Source organism: Catharus ustulatus, chromosome Z, assembly GCF_009819885.2.
Source record: "Catharus ustulatus isolate bCatUst1 chromosome Z, bCatUst1.pri.v2, whole genome shotgun sequence".
Classification (NCBI taxonomy): domain Eukaryota; kingdom Metazoa; phylum Chordata; class Aves; order Passeriformes; family Turdidae; genus Catharus; species Catharus ustulatus.
Window position 1 is genome coordinate 32606556 of NC_046262.2, and position 24083 is coordinate 32630638.

Sequence of the window (24083 nt, forward strand, 5' to 3'; positions counted from 1 at the left end):
GGAGAATAAGCATATTAAAGGAGCTTGTACCCAGGTGAGGATTGATCTTTTTCCCCAGATAACAAGTGGTGGAATGAGAGGGCAGTCTTAAACTGTGCCCGAGGAGGTCTAGGTTGGACAGTAGAAGGAATTCCTTCACAGAAGGGCTGATTGGGCATTGGAATGGGCTGCCCAGATAGGTGGTGGTGTCACTGTCCCTGAGGGTGTTTAAGGAAAGATTGGACGCGGCACTTAGTTTTGGCAGTCTAGATGACTAGGTTCGATCATAGGTTGGACTCAATGATCTCACATAGATTCCGTGATGTTGCGTGCAAGTGTTTGTACAGCTCTAGAACAATGGACGCGGTGCGTTTTTTAATTAATTGAGAAATTATTTTTGGGGTGGTGTGTGTTTTGGTTTGTTTTCTCTTTTTGGGGGGTGTTTTGCCTTTGATTTTGGAATTGTTTTCTCCCTAGCGAACGCTACCCGTTCGCTCCCGCACGGCAGAGGCTCCGCAGTCGCTTTCCCGGTCACGCGGCCCCCCTCACTCCGGGCTGCTCCGCCCTGCACCGCCCAGCAGGGCCGCTCCGCCCCTCACTCTGGACCGCTCCTCCCTTCACACAGAGCTCTGTCACGCCCCGCCCGCAAGGCCGCTCCGCCCTGCACCGCCCAGCAGGGCCGCTCCGCCCCTCACTCCGGGCCGCTCCTCCCTTCACACCGGGCTCTGTCACGCCCCGCCCGCAATGCCGCTCCGCCCCGCGCCGCCCGTCAGGGCCGCTCTGCCGCGCCCCTCACGCTGGGCCGCTCTATTGCGCCCCGCCCGGGGCCCGTGACGCGTGTGGCAGGGCCGGACCGAGGGCGGGCCCGGAGGTCATGGCGGCGGACATGGCCGCGGACATGGCGATGGCAGCGGCGGCGGCAGAAGCACCCGACTACGAGGCAGCGGAGCTGTACACGCGTGCGTTCCGCGTGGGTGCCCTGGGCCTCGGCTGGCGGCGGCTGCTGGGGCCGCCCGACCTCTCGCTGGCGGCGGAGGAGGCGGAGGAGACGGACGCGACCGTGGCCGCAGCGCTGGGCTGCGCGCCGGGCACGGCGGCCGAGCTGCGCGCCGTCTGCAGGTGGGCTGTCTCCAGGCCGAGATTTCGGCTCCGGTGCGGGGGGGATGCCGGTGGCCTCGCTCGGCGCTGGGGCGGGGGAGGTGGCTGGTGCTGTCGCCTGACGCCGCGGCGGTTCCTCAAGAGAGGCGGAAGGTGCTTGTGCACGCGATTGTTTCCATTTCCCGAGTAAATGCAGCATCATAGACGGTCGGGGAGTTGTAAAGGACCTTAAAGGCCATATAGCCCCGTGCCACGTCCAGGGACGCGTTCCACTAGACCAAGTAGCATACAGAGCTCCATCCAGCCTGGCTTTGAACACTGTCAGAGTTCCAGCATCCACAACTTCTCTGGACAACCTGTTCCAGTGCCTCACCACCCTCACAGTAAAGAATTTCTTCGTAGTACCCAACCTAAATTTGCCCCTTTTTCATTTGTACTGAATACTCTTTATCCTATAGAGCAATTGCTTATGTAGAGTTGGTCACCAGCATTTTTGTAGGCCAGATATGCCCTGAAGGGTAGTGCTCTGGTGGTGGAAACTGTGTTACGTCCGTGAATTTGAACAGTTTGGTGCTTAAAGTTAATTGGGTTAACGTTTAACAACATGGTGCTGGTTAAGTACTTAGAGGTGCCTGAACATCTTCATGGTTTTAGAAGACCCCAGTCACACAATGAAATGTATACCTTATGTGAAGAAATAAGCCAAACATCTCTTTGTAATAACAAAGAATCATAAAATCACAGAATGGTTTGGATTGGAAGGGAGTTTAAAGATCATCTTGTTCCAATCCCCCTGCCATGAGCAGGGACACCTTTCACTAGAGCAGATTGCTCAAAGCCCTGCCCAGCCTGACCTTGAGCACTGCCAGGGATTGGCATCCACAGCTTCTCTGTGCAATCTGTTCCAGTGCCTCAACACCCTCACAGCAGACAACTTCCCAATACTAATATAAGCCTACTCTATTCTTTTGAATCCCTTAGAAACATCATTTGGAGTAATTCGGGTAGCTGGCAGCATACACTACCTGTTGAATGTCTCTTGGGCCTTAGCCTCCACTGACTTGTTTTTCTCAGGGCTGGTGGTGAAGTCACAGCTGTGTAAGTACTTTGTGAGTGTTGAAGCAGCAGCAGCGTCTAACACAGGTCACATGGATAGTGAGAATTGTCCGTCACCTGTAGAAAAGGTCTGATTTCAGGCAGTAATCCCTGTAGAAAAGCATCACAGTCAGTAATTTATCTGTAGTCCATCAGTAAACAAGACATGGCCAAAATTCTGATCCTATCTGTAGATCTTTGTGCTTCAGCTGTCACAGTTCTGGTGACTAGCATAAATTTTTACCATTACTATACTTAGTTAAATAGGGAATGATGATGGTTAAAAAAAAAAGTATTCTGGAGTGGCAGAAACTGTGACAATTAGTCTGTAAACTCTTCCAATGTAGATGGTCCCTGATTCCTCCTGTGCTGTGCCTTGCTTACTGTGGCAACTCTGTTGCCTGAGCCTGTATGTTGCAATTTTTATTTGAATTCCAAAGCGTTTTTCCTGTGGTTTATTTTCCCCCACATTCCTTCCACCTTTTTTCCTTCTGTTCTACTTTCTTCTGTTTATGCCTGCTGCATTTCGCTTGCTGTCTGCATTTGCTGGTGTTAGAGCAATGTGTAATTAGTGCTGGTGTTAGAGCAGTGCTGTCTGTCTGAGACTGAGTGTACTGGGAGCAGTGGTCATTTGGGAAAAGAGAAAAAAACCTGGTGATCTGTGAAGGGGAGAGAACTGTTCATATGGCAGCCTTTTGTGGGCTTTGCAGGAGAATGAAGCTAAACCTGCACATCCTGGTGTGACCTTTCCTCTGTTTAGGCTGTAAATCCCAATCCATAATCTCCATGTGCTTTTGCTTTTAAATTAAATAGCCGTAGTCTCTTGAGTCTTTTATTAACATTGGCCAACCTCAAATCGCTGCCTCTGATCACTTTCACTCACCTGTTCTGAGCTGCTCTTATACCTCCCTTGAGGAGAGATGAGAACACTGGGCTATACCAAGATCTGTTCTATGATATCCTGGGATCACATTTACTACTGGTGTAAATATAAGTACTGAAATTAACACATAATTGATATAAACACAGATTTTTCTGACTCTACTTCTAAGAAAACTTCTGGCAAATTAAGTAAGATTTCTTTGGGTAGAAGAGAGGAAGATGTGGATCTGTTTTTAAAATAGTGTTAAATTAAAGGAACCCTTAATGGATGAAATTTTTCAATATCCATCATTAAATCTTTTCTTGAGTAGTGACATAGTGTACATTTAAGTATTCCAGACAATGTAGAGTCTTCTGATGAGGAGAAATGGTATCATGTTTAAATGCTATTTAACTCCTTGGGCACCCATTGCAGTGTGGTTATTCTGGGGATTTTTTTGTTTGGTTACTTTGGGGTGTTATTTTTTTGTTGTTGGTTTGGTTTTTTGGGTTTGTTGGGGTTTTTTTGGTGGGGTTTTTTTTGGCTTTTGTTTTGTTTTAATTTTTGTTTGTTTTGTTTGGTTGGTGTTTTGGTTTATTTGTTGGTTCATTTTTGTTGTTTTACTTGTTTGTTTTTGTTTTGTTATTATTCTTGTATTTTCTTCCTATAATACATTTCTGCAAACAGAATGCAGAAAAAGTTTGTCTTCACTCACTTCCATCTGACTTATAGGAATGCCTTGCATATTGCTCAAGTTGTAGACTGATACTCTTTCTAGAGATAGCTCATATTTTCATCAGGTCTTAAACAGGTGTAAAATTATGTCTTCATCTGGAAAGTTCCATCAGTAATTCCATCAGTACTTCTCTTAAATAACCAAGGTATCAAAAGAGTAAAATTCTAGGTATTGTTCAAATGCCTCAGGAGTCTGTGAGCAAAGAAGTTGAACTTGGTATTCGTAATTGGTGTTTGAGTGACTGAAGTCCTTGAATGGAGATGATGAGTTTTGTTACTCTGTTTTGTCTTCTGTGTGATTTGTTGCGTGCATGTACAGGGCAGGCTAAGCCTCAAGCCACTGTGGGTTTAGGTAGGTCAAGAGAGGTGAGCCTTGCAGGTACCTTATTCAACTTCAGCCCTAATTCACCTTCTTGTTTTATTAGAAGGGGTAGTTGTAAATATCTCTTGGGATGTGTTATAAAGCTGCATTAAGCTAGCATTAACGTCTTAACGTATTAGTATTTAGCATCTTGTGGTATTAGTGTCTCAAAGGTGATGAAAGTACTGCCTTTAAAATATGTGCAATATAAAGAGTAATATGAACACTCTATCTGCTTTTTATAAAATATCAGGCCAAATTCTAAAATATCTTTGAATATCTAAAAGAGAAAAATGATTGTGCTGCTAGAATATTCTGGGAAAAGTAAGGTCACAATGATTAAAGGCTTCATTGGTAGTCTGTGTCCAAGTCTACATTTCCAGAGAGTTCTCTTTGGCCTTTTTATTTTTGATCACCTTAAAATATCTTTATAGGGGACATAAATTCATATAACGCTTTGCATTTGACTTTTTTCAAGTAATACTTTCAACTGTTGTTCCTCATTAGTGTCTTACACTTCACCTTGATTTCCATTAAATAGCATGGCCAGTATTTTCCCCCCTGTTGGAACTGTGTGCACTAAGTAAATTTGTAATACACGCAGAGAATAGTCTCTGTGGGGACACAGTAGGATCCCAGTAGGATCCCCCTTGTGGCAGTCAGGACTGAGGTGCTCCCAGTGCAAACTCTGTATTTCGTGCACTTCTGTTTCTTAGGTGTTTGACATAGCCTTAATTTCTGAAGGGATGAGCATATACTTCCCGTTTGTCCGGCCTGGTTTCCTGAGGGCCATGGACTAAATATTGATGTGGTTCCACTGGTAGCAGTGGAGTTACACAGGGGGAGCTCCAGCATGGCCTGTGTGTAAGGACAGACAGCAAAGCCTTTCAAAACTTCAGTGCATGTGATACAATGGTGTCCTAGGGAAAGGCTTGGCCCTTCCCCCTGGCTGGAGCATTTTTCAATGGGATGAGGTACAGTAATTTCACAAATACAAGCCGCACTGACTAAAAGCCGCATTGCCGGGTGTTGGCAAACATTTCGTTCTTTGTCCATACCCAATTATAAGCCGCTCTGTCGTTCGCAGTGAGGACCCGCGTGCAACAAAGTTGCCAAATAGTAACAGAATCGCAGCATGGTGGGAGTTTACTGGCTCGGCTCGGGCCATGAGGGCTTGGGGCTGCCGACGGGGCCAGATGACCCAGCTCGGCGCTGCCGCTTGGCAGGGCCGCTCGGGGCCGGCTGCCGCTGGGCTCACTCGCCCCGGCCCAGCACTGCACCGCGGTGATGGGGAGGCACAGAGCCCACCGGCACCAGTGGTGGTGGTGGGAGGCGGGGATGGAGCCCCCCTGCTCCCGCGGCAACAGGAGAGGACGGGAGCCTGCTGGCACCCGCGGTGGCGGCTGGAGGAGAAGGAGTCCCATGGTGGCAGGAGGGGACGGAAGCCTACTGGCACCCATGGCGGCGGCGGCAGGAGGGGAACGGGAGCCCACTGGCACCCATGGCGGCGGCAGGAGGGGAAGGAGCCCCCCCGCTCCTGCAGTGGGAGGTGGGGAAGGAGTCCCATGGCAGCAGGTGGGGATGGAGCCCACTGGCACCCACGGCAGCGGCGGCAGGAGGGGAAGGAGCCCCCCCGCTCCCACAGCGGCAGGCAGGCACGAGAGCCCTCCGCCTGCCCCCGAGCCGTGGGGCCGTCAGGAAGGAGCCCCCTGTCTCCCTCCCGAGCCACGGGGATGGCAGCACGGAGCCCTTGCCTCCCCCCAGGCTGCGGGAGAGGAAGGAAGGAGGGAGCTCCCCTGCCTCGCTCCGCATCCTGCGCTGCCAGCAGGGATCTTGGCTCCACTCCCTGTGCAACAGAGTAACCAATGTGTAACAATCACGTAAACCCGGGTTTTACTGGCCGGTGCTTGGCTCAGCACCTCGGTTTGCACTCCTGGGTTTGGAAATGTCAGAAAATTATTCACATATTAGCTGCCCCTGAGTGTAAGCCGCATTTCCGGTGTGGGAGCAAAATCTTAGTCAAAATGGTGTGGCTTGTAATCATGAAATTACTGCAATTTTATCAGTCATACAGTGGGACTCAATGGGCCATTAGCAGAAGATACCTCCCTGGAGGAAGGATGGGTTGTGAAAAGATAAAGAACAATGCCCTGCCTGGTTTCAATGGATGGCCCATTAGCAGAGCATCTCCCCTGGAGATAAGGATCACTGCCCCACCTGGTCCCAACAGATGGTCATAGAACAGATACTTTTTGTCGCATATTATATTGCAACCCAAGACAAATGGCATATGTAATTAATTATTAGACTGATTTTTAATACCAAAAGAGGTGCTCTGCTTTTCCTTTGGAAATTGAGGGTTTCTGAATTTTCAGGAGTGAGAAGTGGTAGCACCAGTACTTGCAAGGTTCCATTAAACTTGTCACCAGTTTAATGTCAGTATCCCTTTATACTAGCTGGCTTTCAGTCCTTACAAGGAAAAAGAGAAAACAGTTTTAATGTCGATTATTTTACATAGTGTCTGCTTGTAGCAGCTTTTATAGGGATGTTATTTTTTTCTCTTAAGCAGGCAATTAATGGTCATGGTGTGGATAGCACAGCCAGAGATTCAACCTAGGGCTATGGTAAGAAAGAAAGAAAAACACAAATATTGTTAGTAAGTTCTGACATATTATTGTGGATTCTTGCATCAGAGGGGAAATGGGAAACTGTTACCTTTGATGAAAGTGAAACTTCATAGTGGTAAGTAACAGGCATTTTCAGATCCTGCATATAATAACTGCGGTGTTTAAAGAACTGAATACGAAGTAATTTCCTCAAAATTGTACATATTCAAGTGACTTGGGCTCTTTGGTGAGTGGGATCACTGATCCGTGTGCCAGAAGACTGGATAAATAACTTGGTCATGTTGTCAGTTTTACAGAAAGGGTCAGTTGTGAGTCATCTGTCAGTGGAATATACTTTACTTACAGTAATTTCACGATAATAAGATGCACCTGATTATAAAGTGCACGTCTGGGTGTCAGCAACTGTCTTGGGTTACAATACAGGATGTGATAAAAGGTATCTATTCTATCACCATCTGTTGAGGGTGGGGGCAGTGATCCTTATCTCCATGGGAGATGTTCTCCTAATGGGCCATCCATTGAAACCAGGCGGGGCATTGTTCTTTATCTTTTCACAACCCATCCTTCCTCCAGCCAGTCATTTTCTGCTAATGGCCCATTGAGTCCCACTGTGTGACTGATAAAATTACCTCATCCCACTGGAAGTTGCTTCAGCCAGGAGGAAGAGCCCAACATTTCTTACCAAGATAAAAACAGAGGTTTTGGGACACTAAGGTAGTCCCTTTCTCCACCGGACTCCAGAGGAAAACTGGATTTCTCCACATCACCACTGGACCTCCAGAGGGAAACTGCACCTTCTACAGGACCACTGCTTCAACTGAATCACATCTGTCACTGCAAGGGGACTGCAACCACCATTTAATGGGACTGCTACCAACACCCTGCCTGACGAGGTGTCCGGTTGTACTCTGACTTTGTCAGGGTTTGGGGTTTGTTTCTTTGTAGTACTGTATTTCTATTTTAATTTCCCTAGAAAAGAACTGTTATTCCTAATTCCTGTATCTTTGCCTGAAAGCCCCTTGATTTCAAAATTATAATAATTTGGAGGGAGGGGGTTTCCATTCTCCATTTCAAAGAGAAGCTGCTGCCTTTCTCAGCAGACATCTGTCTTCCAAAATAAAACAGCAATTTTTTGTTCTTTGTCCATATATAAGCCACACCTGATTATAAACCGCACTTCTGGGATCGGATCAAAATTTTAGTCAAAATGTTGCGGCTTATAATCGTGAAATTACTGTAATTATGTGGGCTGCTCATAACACAGCTCTATGGTACCTGGAGAACAGTCCTATCTAAAAGCTAATGGTTGAACTGTGTTCTCCAAAGTGCCATTCTCTATCTTTCTGTTAGTTAAATTACTATTTCTCAGCTGTGTTTCAGTCTACATTTAACACAGGATTCACTTGACTGTCTCTGCCTCCACTTTCTCAAGTGGGAATGTAAGAATAAGGTTCATTCTGTTTCCTGGAGGTTGTGAGTCATTACTGCAGAGTTGCTTTTAAAATGGCGTTTCTGAAAGAATCCCATTTTCAATTTTAAAAAAAATATTTTCTGTTTGAGATGAAAACTGTGAGACACAAAGTTTAAAACTTAGTGTGTTGCTGAATGGTAAATAGCTAAACAATAGTACATTGGTATTACTGTCAATACAGAGTGACTTTATTGGCTCATCAGAACAAAACCATCTGTCCACAATCAAAATTTTCTCTCTGACTTTTGCTTTTTGTCAGGTGGTAGCAGTTGATTTCAGACTGTAATCCTCAATTACATTAATTTCACGATTACAAGCTGCACCTGATTATAAGTTGCACTTTCATTCACAGTGGGGGTCTGAGGAGCCACATGCAACTTTCACAAAGTTGCCAATTAGTAACAGAATCGCAGGGTTTCTGGCTCGGCTCCGGGCCGGGCGTGCTTGGCCCGCTTGGGGCTGCCGACGGGATTGGGTGGCCCAGCTCGGTGCTGCTGCTCGGCGGGGCCGCTCAGGGCTGGCCAGGCGGTGCTGCCACCACGCTCACCCCCGCCCGCTGCCTGCACTGCCGCTGCTGTGTTTGCTCACCCTGGGCCAGATCTGCTGGGCGTCCCCGCACTGCTGACCCCGCCTCTGCCAGGCTTCCCCCACGCTGCCGGGCTTTCCCCACGCTGCCGGCCCCACCTCTGCCAGGCTTCCCCGCCTCTGCTGGGGCCAGCTGGGCTCCAGCTTGGCTTGGGGCTGCCGCGGGCTCTCACTTCCAGGTTGGCAACTTTCAGAACATTGTTCATATATAAGCCGCTTCAGATTACAAGCTGCACTTCTGGGTACAGACCAAAACTTTAGTCAAAATGGTGCGGCTTATAATTGTAAAATTACTGTACTTTGTATTCCTATGCAGTTCCACTCCAAAGCGTTATTTGTTACTTAGTGATATGATTGTTGGTATGGGGAATATTACAAGATTATAATGAGAAAGAATATAATGAAATCATAAATGTTATTGAGGATAAGTGGTACAGTCTGAAAGGTTTTCCTGGACTTCAGTGGTGCTGTTTTTGTCCGATAAAGAGATGGGTTTGTGCAAGAGTTTGCTGGGATTCAAACTGCAGGTGGACTTAGGCACTGGAGTAAGCCTTATATAGTCTGCAAAAGTGGAGAGACAAAAGCAATTGAGTCTGATTCAAAGCAGGTCCTCTGTTTTAAATATTTTTTTCCGCAGACTATTTTTAAGCTGAATAAAATTCTATTTGGATTAATGCAAAATGCTTCTGGGAAGGACTGCAGAGGAAGGGATGTACCTATGATGGTTCCTCTGCATCTGGTGTGCTGCAGTGCATAACCTGAAATGGGAACTCATAAATGGATCAGGTGGGGAAACCACCTCCAGGTTCCTGCCTCTCATACTTCTACACAGACTGTGAGAAATCACTGCCGTGTCCAATGAGGATAGCTCTAGATTTAGATTAGATATCAGGAAGAAGTTGTTTACTGTGTAGAATGATGGGGCACTGGAAGAGGTTTCCCAGACAATTTGTGGATGCTCCATTCGTGGAAGTTTTCAAGACCAGGTTGGACATGCCCATGAGGAGCTTGGTCCAATGAAAGGTGTTTTTGCCAATGCTGCTGGGGGGAATGCAGCTAGATGATCTTTTAAGGTCCCTTCCAACCCAAACTATTCTATTCCATGATTCCATGATTCTATCTATTACTTTTTTATTGTTCTAGCATTGATATGTTAATGTCTTCTGAAAAAGAAGAGGACCCAGATGTTATTCCTGAGGACAGCAATCTGCTCACTCTTAGGTATGCTGTTACAGTTCTCTCATGGTATCCTTATTTGGGGTGGGGTGGAAAATCAGCATGGAAGTATAGCTGGCTGCTTCCTTCATGAACAGGCAATGCTTTCTGAAGCACGGCACAAAAGTACCGTAAGGGTAGAAACCACCAGCTTACAATGTGGTCATTGGCATGAGTCTTCTGATTAAATGTTGCTCAGGAATTTTTTATTAAGATATACAGAATATGCCATCTTCTTTGTTGGAAAAGGATTTCTGGACCTAGGTGCTTCTGAAGTAGTGCCTAAGTTTGGAGTGTGCAGGAGCATCCTGATAATTGTGTGTGTGGTTCCTCAAAAAAACCTGTCTCGTACCTGTAGTAACTCTCAGTCCCACTGTAACAACCAGACTGTAAATACCGATGCTGTATCCAGATAACCTCTTTATCTGAACCTGCTATATTTTGTTGAATTTTGTTTTGTTGAATTTTGTTTTGTTCATGGAATTCATTGATACTTCTGGCACCTTTCAGAGGTTAACCAATACATGTAAGGTTTCTACCAGTTGTCAAACTTGGCCAGGTCAGGCCTTTGCTGTACTTTACATAGCACCAATGTAAAGAAATGTGTTTAGACGGTGATCAGTGTTAAGCCTGATTGTTACTGAAAATCCTTATGAACATCTGGAGGATAAGTAAACTTGTCCTGGATGTTAAGGATTGGGTGCTCATGCAGTGGTTAAATACCTGTATTTTAGTAGGAATTGTTCTTACAATGCTCTTTGTTCTACAAATGATAATGAAGGTTTGCTTTTGGGTTTTTCTAAAGTGTTTATGCTGTGGGGCTGAGAAAGAATATTTGTGGATTGTTTTTTTCCTTGTGTTTTTCTTGAACATGAATTCAATTTTTTTGAAGCAGAAAGAATTATTGAGGCGGCTTCCTCAAAGGTCACAAAGTGTTTTGTCCTAGGACAGCCTCTTCAGACAACATTTTGCTGTTTTTAATTGTGAGTGTAAAACTCACAATACAACCTGCCATTTGTACATAAGGAGGGAAAAAAGCCCACAAGCTGACCTATGCACTATCAGGTTTCATGAGAGTCAGAAGATGAGTATTTTAAGTTAGTTTGTCCCACTAAGACAGACAGGAATCCTACTCTTTGAAAGTTGCTCTGTAGTAGCTTGTGCCATTAAAAAATATTAAATTCTTGAAGTTCTACATGGAAATTGTTGAACAACATTTTGTGTTCCTGCCCCTCAGAATTAGAAAGAAGGCCTTAGAGAGGAGAGAAGAAACAATTACTGTGGATCGGGCTTGCAGACAAGAAACTCTTGCCTATGAGATGGTAAGTTGCCTGTCGTCTTGTAGAATCTCAGGGCAGCCAAATAATACAACTTCTGGTTACTTTTTTACTCACCGCTATGAATTGTATGTTGTAAATGTTTACAGATACAAGTTTGCAGGTAATGATTAAAGATAATGACATTGTATAGAAAGATGTGACAGGAGGTCTGCTCATAACTGTCTGTTCATACTGGATGTAGTTCAGGAGTAATTCCTTTCCTTACCACTATATGACTGCTTTTTTTAGATGCTGTGAACTTACTGCTAGACATAGAGGTAGACAAAATGTGTAATGGTTTTGCTCTTGGAGTCAGGTGCAGGAAACTAAGCTTCAGTGTGTGAATGATTGTGAGCTAATTTCAGTAGGGCTGAAAAAAGAAAACAGTAGCAGCACAGTGGTGGTAAATTCCTAATTCTGAGCTTTGTAGCCCGAGTTTTCAGCCATTCTGGACTTCCAGGAACCAAGAGTGCAGTCATCAGCCCCTCAAAAGCCTTACTGGATTTTTTAAACTATGCTTAATCCTTTTTTTTAAAAAAAATATTTCTTCACAACCATTGAAGTCCTAAACAGGAAAACCTAATTTCATAATTGTTCATAGAATCATTAAGGTTAAAAGACCTTTAGGATCGTTGAGCCCAGCCATTACCTTAACACTGCCAGATCCATCACTAAACTGTGTTCCTAAGCACCACATATACACATTCTTTGAACTCTTTCAGGGACAGTGAAATCCTGGAGTCCATAGCTTGAACAAGCTATGGACTGCTGAAGGGATTAGGGGCAGAAGTGTAGTGAGGAAAAAAACCTCTTGTGACTATTAGACTTGTTTTTCTCTTGAGGTTTCCTGGTCTGTCATGAGTTGGTCTGTCATGAGTTATCATGTTTCAGCTGTTCAGAGACCCAGGCTCATTGTAACTACTCTGCTGAGCTCTTAGCCTGGGGAACACCTGAGAAAGTATTAGCAACAGAAACCTTCATAAAGTGTTTCAGTGAGTGATGTCTTACTGCCGTTTCTGAAGAATGAGTACATTGGCATTTATTGTATTCTTTAAGTAAGCTGTGTCAGAGCTGTGCTTCTGTGTTTGTGGCTGTGATACCATTGTGTAGGAGAAAAGCAGTAAGGAACATGAGTTTAAAATGTCGCTCATGAAGAAACCAGGATGCAAGGCAGAGAGCACAAGTGTCTCTGCATCTCATAGGAGTACAAGTTCTTGTTACTAAATCTGAGGAATACTCCATGCTGGTGGAAGGTTTTTGTGCAGGAAGTATTCTCTTGATTTATTGAAAAAGGAGGAAACAGCCACAGAAAAGTACCCTCCCTCATTTTCACAGCTTAAACACAAAGTGTCTGTCTAAAACACAAAGCAGGATGGAAATGTAGGGATGCATTTACAGTAAATTCACAAATACAAGCCGCACTGAATATAAGCCGCACCGCCGGGTGTTGGCAAACATTTCGTTCTTTGTCCATAAACAAGCCGCACCTGAGTATAAGCCGCTCTGTCGTTCGCAGCGAGGACCCGCGTGCAACAAAGTTGCCAAATAGTAACAGAATTGCAGCAGGGCGGGGTTTACAGGCTCGGCTCGGGCCATGAGGGCTCGGGGCTGCCGACAGGGCTGGGTGGCCCAGCTCGGCGCTGCCACTCGGTGGGGCCGCTCGGGGCCAGCCGCTGCTGCTGCTGGGCTCACTCGCCCCGGCCTGGCGCTGCCCCGTGGTGGCAGGGGGGGCACAGAGCCCGCTGGCACCTCCGGCGGCGATAGGAGGTGGGGATGGAGCCACCCCGCTCCTGCGGCGGCGGCACATGGGGAAAAGAGCCCCCTGAGCCGTGGGGCCAGCAGCACAGAGCCCCCTGCCTCCCCCTGGGCTGCGGGGCCAAGCAGGAGGGAGCTGCCCCGCCTTCCCCACCCCCTGTGTTGCCTGCACAGAGCAGCTCCACCCACCGTGCAACAGAGTAACAATTTGTAACAACCACATAAATGCAGGGTTTTACTGGCAGGTGCTCAACTTTGCAGTTTGCACTGACTCGGTTTGCACTCCCGGGGTTGAAAATGTCAAAAAATTATTCACATATTGGCCGCTCCTGAGTGTAAGCGGCATTTCCGGTGTGGGAGCAAAATTTTGGTCAAAACGGTGCGGCTTGTATTCGTGAAATTACTGTACTTCTTTTCTAAAGCACAGTACTGTGGCAAGGGCACTGCTGGGTTTTGGGTTTGAATTTTGGAGAAATTGTGGCCTCCAGCTGTGTCTAGCTTCCTGAAAAAGAGTAAGTGTTGCACTGACTGTAATTTTCATATATTTCATTCTGTATATATTTTCTAGGTTAGTGTTTCCCGAGTTAAGGGTTGCAATCCCCCTTTACATATGAAAGCATTCAGAGAACATTTTAAAGCATTAAGAATAAAGTGGTAGCAGCTGGGTTCCATGCGGGTAGCATGACAACAGCTTCTAATTCCTTTATGCAGGGCCTCTCAATAACCAAGGAGCAACCAACTGTCTTGCAACAAAGCTAAGAAATGAAGGAACATGCTTGAAATCAGTAATTGAAACAGTTTCTCACCTTTCCACCGTGAAGAAGTAGGCTGTTTTCAATTCAGAAGGCTACATAGTCAGAAATCAGTCAGCATTTCTTAGCATTTCTTGGAATGTTACCCAAGGTTTATTATGTATATTCAGTGTTTATTATATATATATAGATATATGTATGTATGTGGTTACCAATAAAATAGATATATATGCATGTGTGTGTATATTTTTCCAGGAGTCACATGCAACTGGAAAGAGGCCAGACAATCCAGCAGATCTAATTGAGGAGGGAGAACTACTTTTAACTCTGAACATCTTTTATCCTGTTATATTTCAGAAGGTTGGTATGAAATTCTCTGGGTTGTATTCAGATTCTTTCCTATTCAGGTAATATCTTGCTCTCCCAAGCTGTTAAAATCAGTGAGTCTCCTGAAGACATGTGGTAAACTCTTCAACTCTGGTAATTTCTTAAGGCTCTTTCTGAATCTGGCTTTCATTCTGTTAGTGGTTTACATAACATAACTTTTACAATAATTCCACAGTAGTTAATTTATTTTACAGGAAGTACAGGAGAACTAAAGTACTCCTTCTGGATTTGGGATAAGGGAGCTCAGACTTGCTGTCTTTTCTGCACTTTCTGATGGAGAATGTAACTTTTGAGTTTCTGAATAAAACTCTCAAGTGTCAGTCTTAGGAGAGGCTGTGGCAAGATGCTGTTCAGAGAAGTAATGTACCAGATGCTTCCAGTAAATGACCTTAGGCTGTCAAATGAAGAGCTGTGCTGATGCTGACAAGTTATAGTTTATCTGAAGTTTGTATGCTCTGTTCTTTGTAGCATAAAGATCACAAACCCTACCAAACAGTCCTTGTACTGGGCAGCCAGAAGCTCACTGAGCTGAGAGACTCAATTTCCTGCGTCAGTGACCTCCAGATAGGTGGTGAGTTCAGCAGTCAGCCAGATCAAGCACCAGAGCACATCAGCAAGGTAAAACTTTCTATGTGGAGCCCTCTACATGTATAGGAGTCATGAAAACATAGAGAGGGAGGCAGAGTTTTGTTTTGTTTTTTCTTCAGCACTAAATTCAACTGCATTGGTTCTGCCTGTTGGTTGCACTGCAAGTAAATACTTCATATAGGCATTACCAAGATAATCTATTTAGTGCAACATCAAGAAAAACATCATCATTGCTACTGCTAGGAAATTGAAACAAAAGCGGTGAATTTTGTGTAGATCTGTTCCTGTGGACTGATTTGATTCTGAGCTGTATTCTGAAACACCAGAGGTAATAACTTAATCCCACTAATAATAATAAGCTAGACCATCCCACTGTGCTGTGTTGTTTGTAACTGGATGCTGATCAAATGTAGGGATGAAGATTATTCTTCTCTCTCAAAGGTACTGCGTATTCTCTGGATATGGTCAAAACCAGTAATCTAGTTGAAAATACTGGAATTGAATCACTTTGATCATACGTTATATGACATATATGTCATGTCATAGAATGGTTGAGGTTGAAAGGTACTTGTGGAGGTCATCTGGTCTACTCCCTCTGGTCAAGCAAGGCCACCTACAGTCTGTTGTCCATGACCATGTCCTGACATTTTGCGCATCTCTGGGGATGGAGGTTGCACAACATCCCTGGACAACCTGTGTCAGTGTTCAGTACCTGTGTCAGTAAAGAAGTATTTCTTGAAGGTCAGGGCAAATGCATGTGTTTCAGTTTGTGCTTGTTCACTCTGATCCTATCACTCAGGGTTGCTAAAATGAACCTAGCTCTATCCTCTTTGCACGCTCCGTAGAGGTATTATGTATGTTAAGATTCCCTTCTCTGAGCTTTCTCTTCATGGTTCTAACTCACAGCTCCTTCAGTGACTCCTTTTAGGAGACATGCTGCAGTCCCTTCATCTTCATGGTTCTTGTGGGTCTCAGTATGTCCATGTCTCTCTTACACTGAGCAGCCTTTAGGTTTGAAGGGCTGAAGACAGGCCTTTAGGTATGATCTCACTAGTGCTGAGGAGAGCTGAAGGATCACCTCCCTTGACCTGTGGGTGGTATTTTATTTAATGCAGCACAGGATCCCATCTCCTCCATCTGCTGTCTTTGCTGCAAGGACGCATTGCTGGCTCCTGTTCGCTTTGGGATCTACCAGCATCCTCAGGTCTTTTTTGCCTAACTGCTCTCCAGCTGAGTGACCCTCAGCATACAGTGGAGCATCAGCTTGTTTATTCCCACTGGCAAGACCTTGTACTTCTCCTTGTTCAACCTCACCAAGTTCTTGTTTGCCCATTTTTCTGGGGTGTTAAGATCCCTCTGGTGTATCAACCCACTTATACCAGGTTTGTGTCAGCAGCAGAGAGGGTAACAGTAACAGACAGAAGGGAATCAAAGAATCTGAATGTAAAACACATCCCAACCACTGTGTCTTCATGCAGGTCATCTGAGAAATCCTGTCTTTAATCCTGGTGTCTGCTTTTTCTGTGTTTTGACAGCCTAGAGTTAGTAACTCAAAGAGACCTCTGGGCACAAATGAGCATCCCCAGACTAGTCTGGTGATGGACACTGCCTGGTTGTCCATGGTTTTCCCATTTAGAATGAAGGGGAAAAATCATTATTGAGTCCTTGAAGAGTGGCTGAGGGAGAAATGAGGGCTCAAGAGAGACATTATCACTCTCTTACAACTGTCTGAATGGAGGGTGAGGAGGGTGTAGCCAGATAGGTTCTCAGTTCTCCTGGATGAGAAGAGACAGGATGTGAAGAAATGGCCTCAAATTGCACCAAAGAAGGTTTAGATTGGATATTAGGAAACATTTCTTCACTGCAAGGGTGGAACAGGGTACCCAGGGTGGTTGTGGAATCATCAGACATGAAAGTGTTCAAAAATGTGTGCATGTGGCACTTGTGTGAACGTGGTGGTGATAGGTTAATAGTTGGACTTGATGATCTTAGAGGTCTTTTATAACCTTAATGATTCTGTGATTCTTTTCCAACGACTTCCTGAGGCCTCAGCATGCATAGTGGCTGCTTTAGAAGACTTATACTTTCACCATGAATAGCCCCTTCCTCTTTTCTTCCAGCTCTTATTGCTGACCGCAGCATCATGTGATGTGGCATGTCCTTTGGGTCAACTGTCCCAGCTACATTCCCTCTCAGCCTCTCACTCAGCCCCAGCCCACTGGTCTTGGGGACACTTGGAGAAACAGCCTTGAAGCACTGCTCAGCAGTAGCCAAAACACTGGTGTATTATCAACTCCTCCTTGTGAAAAATGCAGAGCATGCGCAGGGGCTACTCTCAGGAACCTTTTCTCCATACCAGGTTAACTCTCTGTGCATTTGATCAGAACATGAAGTACTGTGAAATGACACAGACTTATGGAAGCCTTGCACACACGCGTACACACATGCACAGCTACGCATGAGAGCATTTTGTGGTCACATCTGTGTAATCAAGTCACCTCACTTCTAGGGTCTCACAAGAAAATTTATCATCCTTCAAAATTCTTCCTCAATTACCAAGTTTGTCACATGTAGACAGTCCATTTGTAACATTCTCTTCTATCAAAGATAGTTAATAGTTTATAGCACTCATACCAGGAGTGCAATAGTCACTAGATGCCAAATCCACTCCAGAAGCTGAGCTAAGCATTAACATGCTGTCCCTATGTTCTCTAAACCATGTCTCCAAGTGCCACATTCACACACCTTTTCAACATTCCCAGGGATGGTGATTTCACCACTTCCCTGAGCAGCTTATTCCATTGCCTGACCATCACTTGCTGATGCTAAATAGGGAATAAATTTTTTTTTTGCTTTGCTTCTGCATGCTGCTTTTGCTTTTTCTCATTAAACTGTTTTTATCTGAACCCATGAGCTTGCTTGTCTTATTTTATTTCCCCGATCCTGTTATTAAAGAGGAGTGAGAGAGCAGCTGGATAGTTATCTGGTAGCCACCCCAAGTAAACACACTAAATCTAGCTCATTTTAAAAAATATTATTCTTTTTTAAAGTCAGTGCCTTGCAATTACTGAATTAGTGTAGTGATGCCTGTGTTTTTCTTCTGTGTTTTTCTAGAAGTCCATAGCTGCTATGACAGAAATAAGAGAAGAACGTTAAAGTAATGGCTTGAGTGTAATGGCTTGCGAATAATATCGGCAGGGTAACTGCTTAGTTGGCAATCATATGAGCCTAGTTGTCACATCAGCATCTACAATCAGAGCAGAACTTTTCTGACACCTGTAGAATGAGATCTCTTAATATAATTTAGATGCCTAAAATGCTTGGATTTTTGACATGTTCTTGTTTAAGGTGTTTATTCTCTCATAACACTGATGGAGACTTCTCTCTCTGTCTCTCAGGATCTTTACAAATCTGCTTTCTTCTACTTTGAAGGCATCTTCTATAATGATAAAAGATACCCAGAATGCAGAGATCTGAGCAGGTATGGTATTTCTAGATGTTGGCTAAGGAAAACCTTAAGGAACATAAAATATGTTTCATTTTGTTTATTACTTGTGCTGTTACGGATACTAGAATGTCTAGAGTATTAAGCTGGAATGGACTTTTCTTACTGTTTTTCCATGATGAATTGTTTTTTACAGTGAAGTTTAACTTCTACTTATTCCATCTATTTGTTTCCCTTTTGAAAAGAGTGTGAATCCATTTTTTAACCTGCAAATCCTGTTTTTTTCTGCTGAGATAGGATTTCTGTGTGAAGTAACAGGTGGCATTTTGTACTAGGTTTTTAAATACCTTCCCTACTTGTGATGGCAATCAAAAGACTTGCCTGTGAGGTAGAAGATGGGTCAGAAAGGCAACGAGCTCAGCTGTATGGCAGTAGTTGTCCTACTCAGTCTTGAAAATGTGCTGAATGCCTTTATTGTAAAGTCAACATGGGATCTGTGATCAGAAATCTGATATTTTAAGGAAGTATGGCCTTGGTGTTTGTTACACTAGTGAGATTTAGGAGACCAAAATGTTTAAAATGGCTGGTATGGAAGAGCTGACCCTGTTGGACCCTGATGTTCTGCCAGACTTTTTATGTGACTTCAGGGAAATTAATATTTTATTTCTTGTCTTTCTGTCTGAGAGCAGCAATGGTCTTCACAGAAGGGCATGTCATAGTATACACAACTCGTAGAGTTAGATGCCTTATGTCTAGGAGTGTGCTGAAAAACTTGAAAGAAATTTACACTGGCCAGTGCCCTTCCAGTGCTAAATTTTGGAAATGTAACTGCACTTGTCAGCTTTGTGTTTCTCCTTGACAAAAACAAAATTAAATTTAAAAAAAGCTTTTTAATGCTTTAAAATGAAGTAATTGACCAAGGGGGCAAAATGACCTGCTACCAGCTTGAATTACTGGAAGACTTACTATTAAGAAGTATTGTGCTGCGAACAGTCTGACCTGGATGGGTGCCATCAGGAGCATACACTGACTAAAACTCCTCAGGAAGCTGCCTGGTGAGGACTGAAGGGCAGATGTTCCATAAGAACAGTGAACAGTTCTATGGTGTTGTAGTATTTCTGTGAAATCATCTCAAATTATTACAAAATGTCATGAACTGTTTTGATTTCCATCATTTAACCATGTCTCAGTGAAGAGTTTTGCATGTCCCCAAGGCATCTTTTTCTCTGCATTCATGGTTCATAGCTTTGCTATGCTGATGGCCTTTCTGTTTTCAGAACAATTATAGAGTGGTCAGAATCTCATGACAGAGGCTATGAAAACTTTCAGTCTGTTAAGATGGAGGACTACGTATTTAATGATTTATCCCTCAAAATTGGCTTTCCATACCTTTACTGCCACCAAGGGAACTGTGAACACATCGTTATAATCACAGATATAAGGTAAGTTACTATTCTTTGGGAGTCCTTAGGCAATAAAAATAAAAATGAAATAAAAATGTTTGTTAGACTAACTTACTTGCTTGAAGATTATTCTGCTGTCTTCTGCTGAGCTTAGTTTTTTCTTCCATATAAATGAGAGTATCCCTGAAAGAAGCGATACTCGCTTTTTTCTTTTTAATTTGCATACAAAGAGTGCTTTGTAATTACTGTGCTGTATAAGGTATGGCAACCACCAGTGTCAAGATCTTTCTATGTAGAGCTAATGTGTGGCAGATTTACATACTGATTCTGGAGCACCAGGGAGCAGAATGTTGCAGGCTGTGGCTGGACTCAACTGGACTATTAGTTTGAACTTGTAGCTAAGGGGCAGGAATTGAAAAGAGAATAGAGAAATGGAAATAGTGGGCTGAGTAATTTTATGTTCACAGGTGCCTGATTTATCAAAGTATTGATAATACATCATGGTTTCCAAAAGGAACATAATCCAGAGAAAAACATAAATGTTGCACATAGGTGATCTGAAGATTCACCTGACAATAGCTTGTTATTCGGTATAGGAGATAAAAGCTTTAAAAAGACCACAGGAAGGAGATGGTCTGAAGACTTCTGAGTTACTGCACAAACTGAATTTACTTGTGACCATAAAATCTACAGATGGTACAACTAGCAGTCTCTCTTATCTCAAGATCTTCATCTATGTTAAGAAATGTTAAGTGGAAGTCTAGTCATAGTTTGGATGAGAATTCAAATCATACCTTATCTTCAATGTCCATTCTTATGTTCAGATAAATTTCAATATGACAACATCTTTATTGTATGTGTTATATCTATTTATTTCCCTCAAGGCTTATCCATCATGATGACTGCCTGGATAGGAGTCTATATCCCTTGCTAGTCAAGAAACATTGGCTTTGTACCAGAAAATGCTTTGTGTGCAAGATGTATACAGCAAGGTATGCTACATTCTTGATGCTATTGTGGTCTTAATTAAGTCTTCCTAAGTGCTGCTACTAACTTAAAAAAATAGTAAAAATCAAAGCTGTGTATGTGTTTCTGAATAATAATCTTCACTCTTCAAGCACTCATCTTCTTCATGTTCTTTTGCATATCTGGAGCTTGGCTATCTTACCAATTACAGTAATTTCACGAATACAAGCGGCAGCAATTAGACAAAAATTTTGGTGGAAACCCGGAAGTGCGGCTAATATTTGGGTGCTGCTAATTTATGAACAAAAATGTGATATCTGCCCTTACCTAGTATCATGCTGGTCCAGTCTCGAGCCGAAACAGTCTGAAATCCATGGTTCCCCGTTGTTCCGACGATGAACCAATCAGAGAACAGCTTATTGTCTGCCTGTGGATGGCAGCGTTACTGAGGGGTGGGGGTTGTTATCGGGATGAGTTACCTCGGCAAGTTACCTCGGCAGTTCGATAAAAGTGTGTGATATTTCTCTGTACTTTTTAAAGTGTTTTCAGTCTTGTGCGCTGCGGGGCTGGCTGGGCTCGCAGGGAGAGGGCTGGGGGAGCCTCTCGCCCCGCAGGGAGAGGGATGAAGCGGGCGATCGGCTCGCAGGGAGAGGGCTGGGGGAGCCGCTTAGCCCGCAGGGAGAGGGGTAGAACGGCCACTCGGCTCGCAGGGAGAGGGCTAGAGCGGCCGCTTGCCCCACGGGGCTGCGAGGGGTAGAGCGGCCGCTCGCCCCGCAGGGCTGCGAGGGGTAGAGCGGCCGCTCCTGTGCCAGCACGGAGATGTGACTCCGCTCGGAGCTCAGCTGCCTGCCCGCGTGGCTGAGCAGCTGTTTAAAGGCAACGCGGATCCATTGGGAATGCTCGCAAAATGACCACACTATTGTTCCTGTCTTTTTCGGCTTGTAAATAAAGGATGTGTCTTTTTTCACTTGGAAACAATGTTTCCGAGGTCGGCAGTAAGCCAGTAAGCCCCGGCGATCCCGCGATTGTGTTACTAAATGACGACTTTGTGAAAGTTCGCGGCGAACTAAAGTGTGGCTAATATTCCGGGTGGGGCTTATTTATTGACAAAGACATCAATGTTGCCAACACACCGGATATGCGGCTTATACTCTGTGCGGCTTGTATTCGTGAATTTACCGTACTTTTGAAAATCCTGCTTTTGGGGGAAAATGCATTTTCCTCCTTTGCAAGACGCGTTTCAAATTCATTTACCAAAAATCATACAGCACTTTTGTTTAGTCTAGCATCTGCGGAGGTATAGATCTGTCCAACTCTAACATAATGAAATCTAGAGATTTTTAAAAGGCATTTAACTTTCACCAGAGGAAACTCCTAACCTCTACCTGAAAACTGTGGGCTCTGCAGCTGTTACTAAAGGAACTCTTTGTGATTTTTTGCACTTTAAAGAGCAGAATATGAATTTGGTGTTCTTTATACATTAATTTAGATATGAGACAGACTTTCAATAAACAGTAGAAATTTCTCTAAAGACTAAGCTAGGCTCCCTGATTTTATAGATATTAATGATTTATTTGCAAAAACATTGGTTGCCTCTTTTTTCCCTCAGGACAGCTTATGCTCTCAGCCTCTTTTTGACACAGCAACTGTGTCTTCGTTGTCGTGCTTGTTTGGCTTTAGACTTCCCTGGAATCAGGCAAAGAGCCAATTCCCCTTGAGATGGGAGTCCATCCTAGTGTTCCTGAGTATGCCTTCACAAGGGCCTATAATCTGTGAGGCATTGGCCATAAGGGGAGGTGGAGCCATAAGGGGAGGTCAATATGCGGGAAGGATGGGATGGGGAGGGCATTACCAGAGGTGATGTAAATGCATTAAATTAAAACCAGGATTAAGCACTAAGCTCAAGTGGGGACATGCTAAACCATAGACAGCAGAGCTGCTTTGGCTGGCTACCAGTGTGTTCTAATCTGTGCAGATAGCATCTGTAATCACCAGAGGCCTTCAGCTGTCATAGCCTCTTGAGTGCTATCAAAAATTAACTATTCAGTGGCATGGCAGGCACTCCTAGTACATGTTAACTTGTGTTCATGTTAACTGCAGTGATTGCTGGAGTGTGCTGCAGTCCACACCTTGTCTTGGCTGCATCATTTGGGTCCTGCTTTTAGACTGTCAGATGGTTTTGATTACTCAGAGGAGCCTGGGTCAGTACATGTCTGCTCCATTTCACAGTTTCTTGCATTAAGGGAATAAAAAGATTTATCTTTTATGACTTAGATGGCCACAGGGTGGACAGAAGATTCCTGGTTTGTTTGGTTTTTTATGCACTGTAGCAGCTACACAGGTTTGAGGAGTTTCTCAGGAAGTGCTTCTGTAGCTACTGGGAATGGGTGTGGAGCTTGGAAATGAACTGTATGCATGGGATGGGAGATATGCAATATAGGTACTACCTTGGGTATATAAAATTATTACTGATGTTTGTTGCTACCATCCCCAGTTCTGAGTAAAATGTTGAGATGTTTGCCACAAATGTGTTGCACTCAAAAAAAAATCCTTGTGTTTTGTAACCTGCAGGTGGGTAACCAACAGAGACAGTCTGGCACCCGAGGATCCTTGTTTCTTCTGTGATGTTTGTTTTCGGATGCTCCATTACAATGCAGAAGGCAATAAACTGGGGGAGTTTCTTGCATATCCTTATGTTGACCCTGGGATTTTCAATTGAAACTGACACACACCAGGAATAATTCAGTGAATGACTGTCCTTGTTTGGAGGCAGGAGCTTCTCTTTGAAATGGAGAATGTAAACCCCCTCCCTCCAAATTATGATGATTTTGAAATTAAGGGGCTCTCAGGCAAAGATATGGGAATTAGGAATAACAGTTCTTTACTAAGAAAATTAAAATAGAAATACAGTATTACAAAGAACAAACTTTAAACACTGACAAAGTCAAAATACAGCCTGACACCACATAAGTCAGGGTGTTGGTAGCAGTCCCATTAAATGTGATTCAGTTGAAGAAGTGCTCCTGTAGAAGAATGGTGCAGTTTCATTCCAAAGATCCAGTGATGATGTGGGAAAGTCCTGTTTTCCTCTGGAGTCCAGTGGAAAAAGGTGTCCCAAATCTCAGTTTATATCTTGGTAGGAAAGGCTTGGCTCTTCCCCCTGGCTGGAGTATTTTTCAATGGGATGAAGTAATTTTATCAGTGACACACTGGGACTCAGTGGGCCATTAGCAAAAGATAACTCCCTGGAGGAAGGATGGGCTGTGAAAAGATAAAGATGACTGCCCCACCTGATTTCAATGGATGGTGATAGAATAGATACTTTTGGTCGCATCCTGTATTGAAACCCAAGCCAATGACATTGTTGAATGTGTTGATCTTGCTGTTAAAACCAATGACAGCTTGAGGCTTGAGCCTACTGCTGGGTTTCAAGTTAGGCA

The 24083-nt window shown here is 44.1% G+C and overlaps 1 protein-coding gene across 1 annotated transcript; it reads left to right on the forward strand.

Moving 5' to 3' along the window:
* Window positions 1-793: 793 nt before the first annotated feature.
* On the forward strand, window positions 794-23486 carry SNAPC3 (small nuclear RNA activating complex polypeptide 3). Its single transcript, XM_033086341.2, has 9 exons — window positions 794-1098; window positions 9957-10034; window positions 11266-11350; window positions 14110-14214; window positions 14710-14859; window positions 18228-18310; window positions 19552-19716; window positions 20562-20669; window positions 23215-23486. Exons 1-9 carry the CDS (start codon window positions 854-856, stop codon window positions 23360-23362), a joined length of 1167 nt encoding a protein of 388 aa, XP_032942232.1. The 5' UTR covers window positions 794-853; the 3' UTR covers window positions 23363-23486.
* The last annotated feature ends 597 nt before the right edge of the window (window positions 23487-24083 follow it).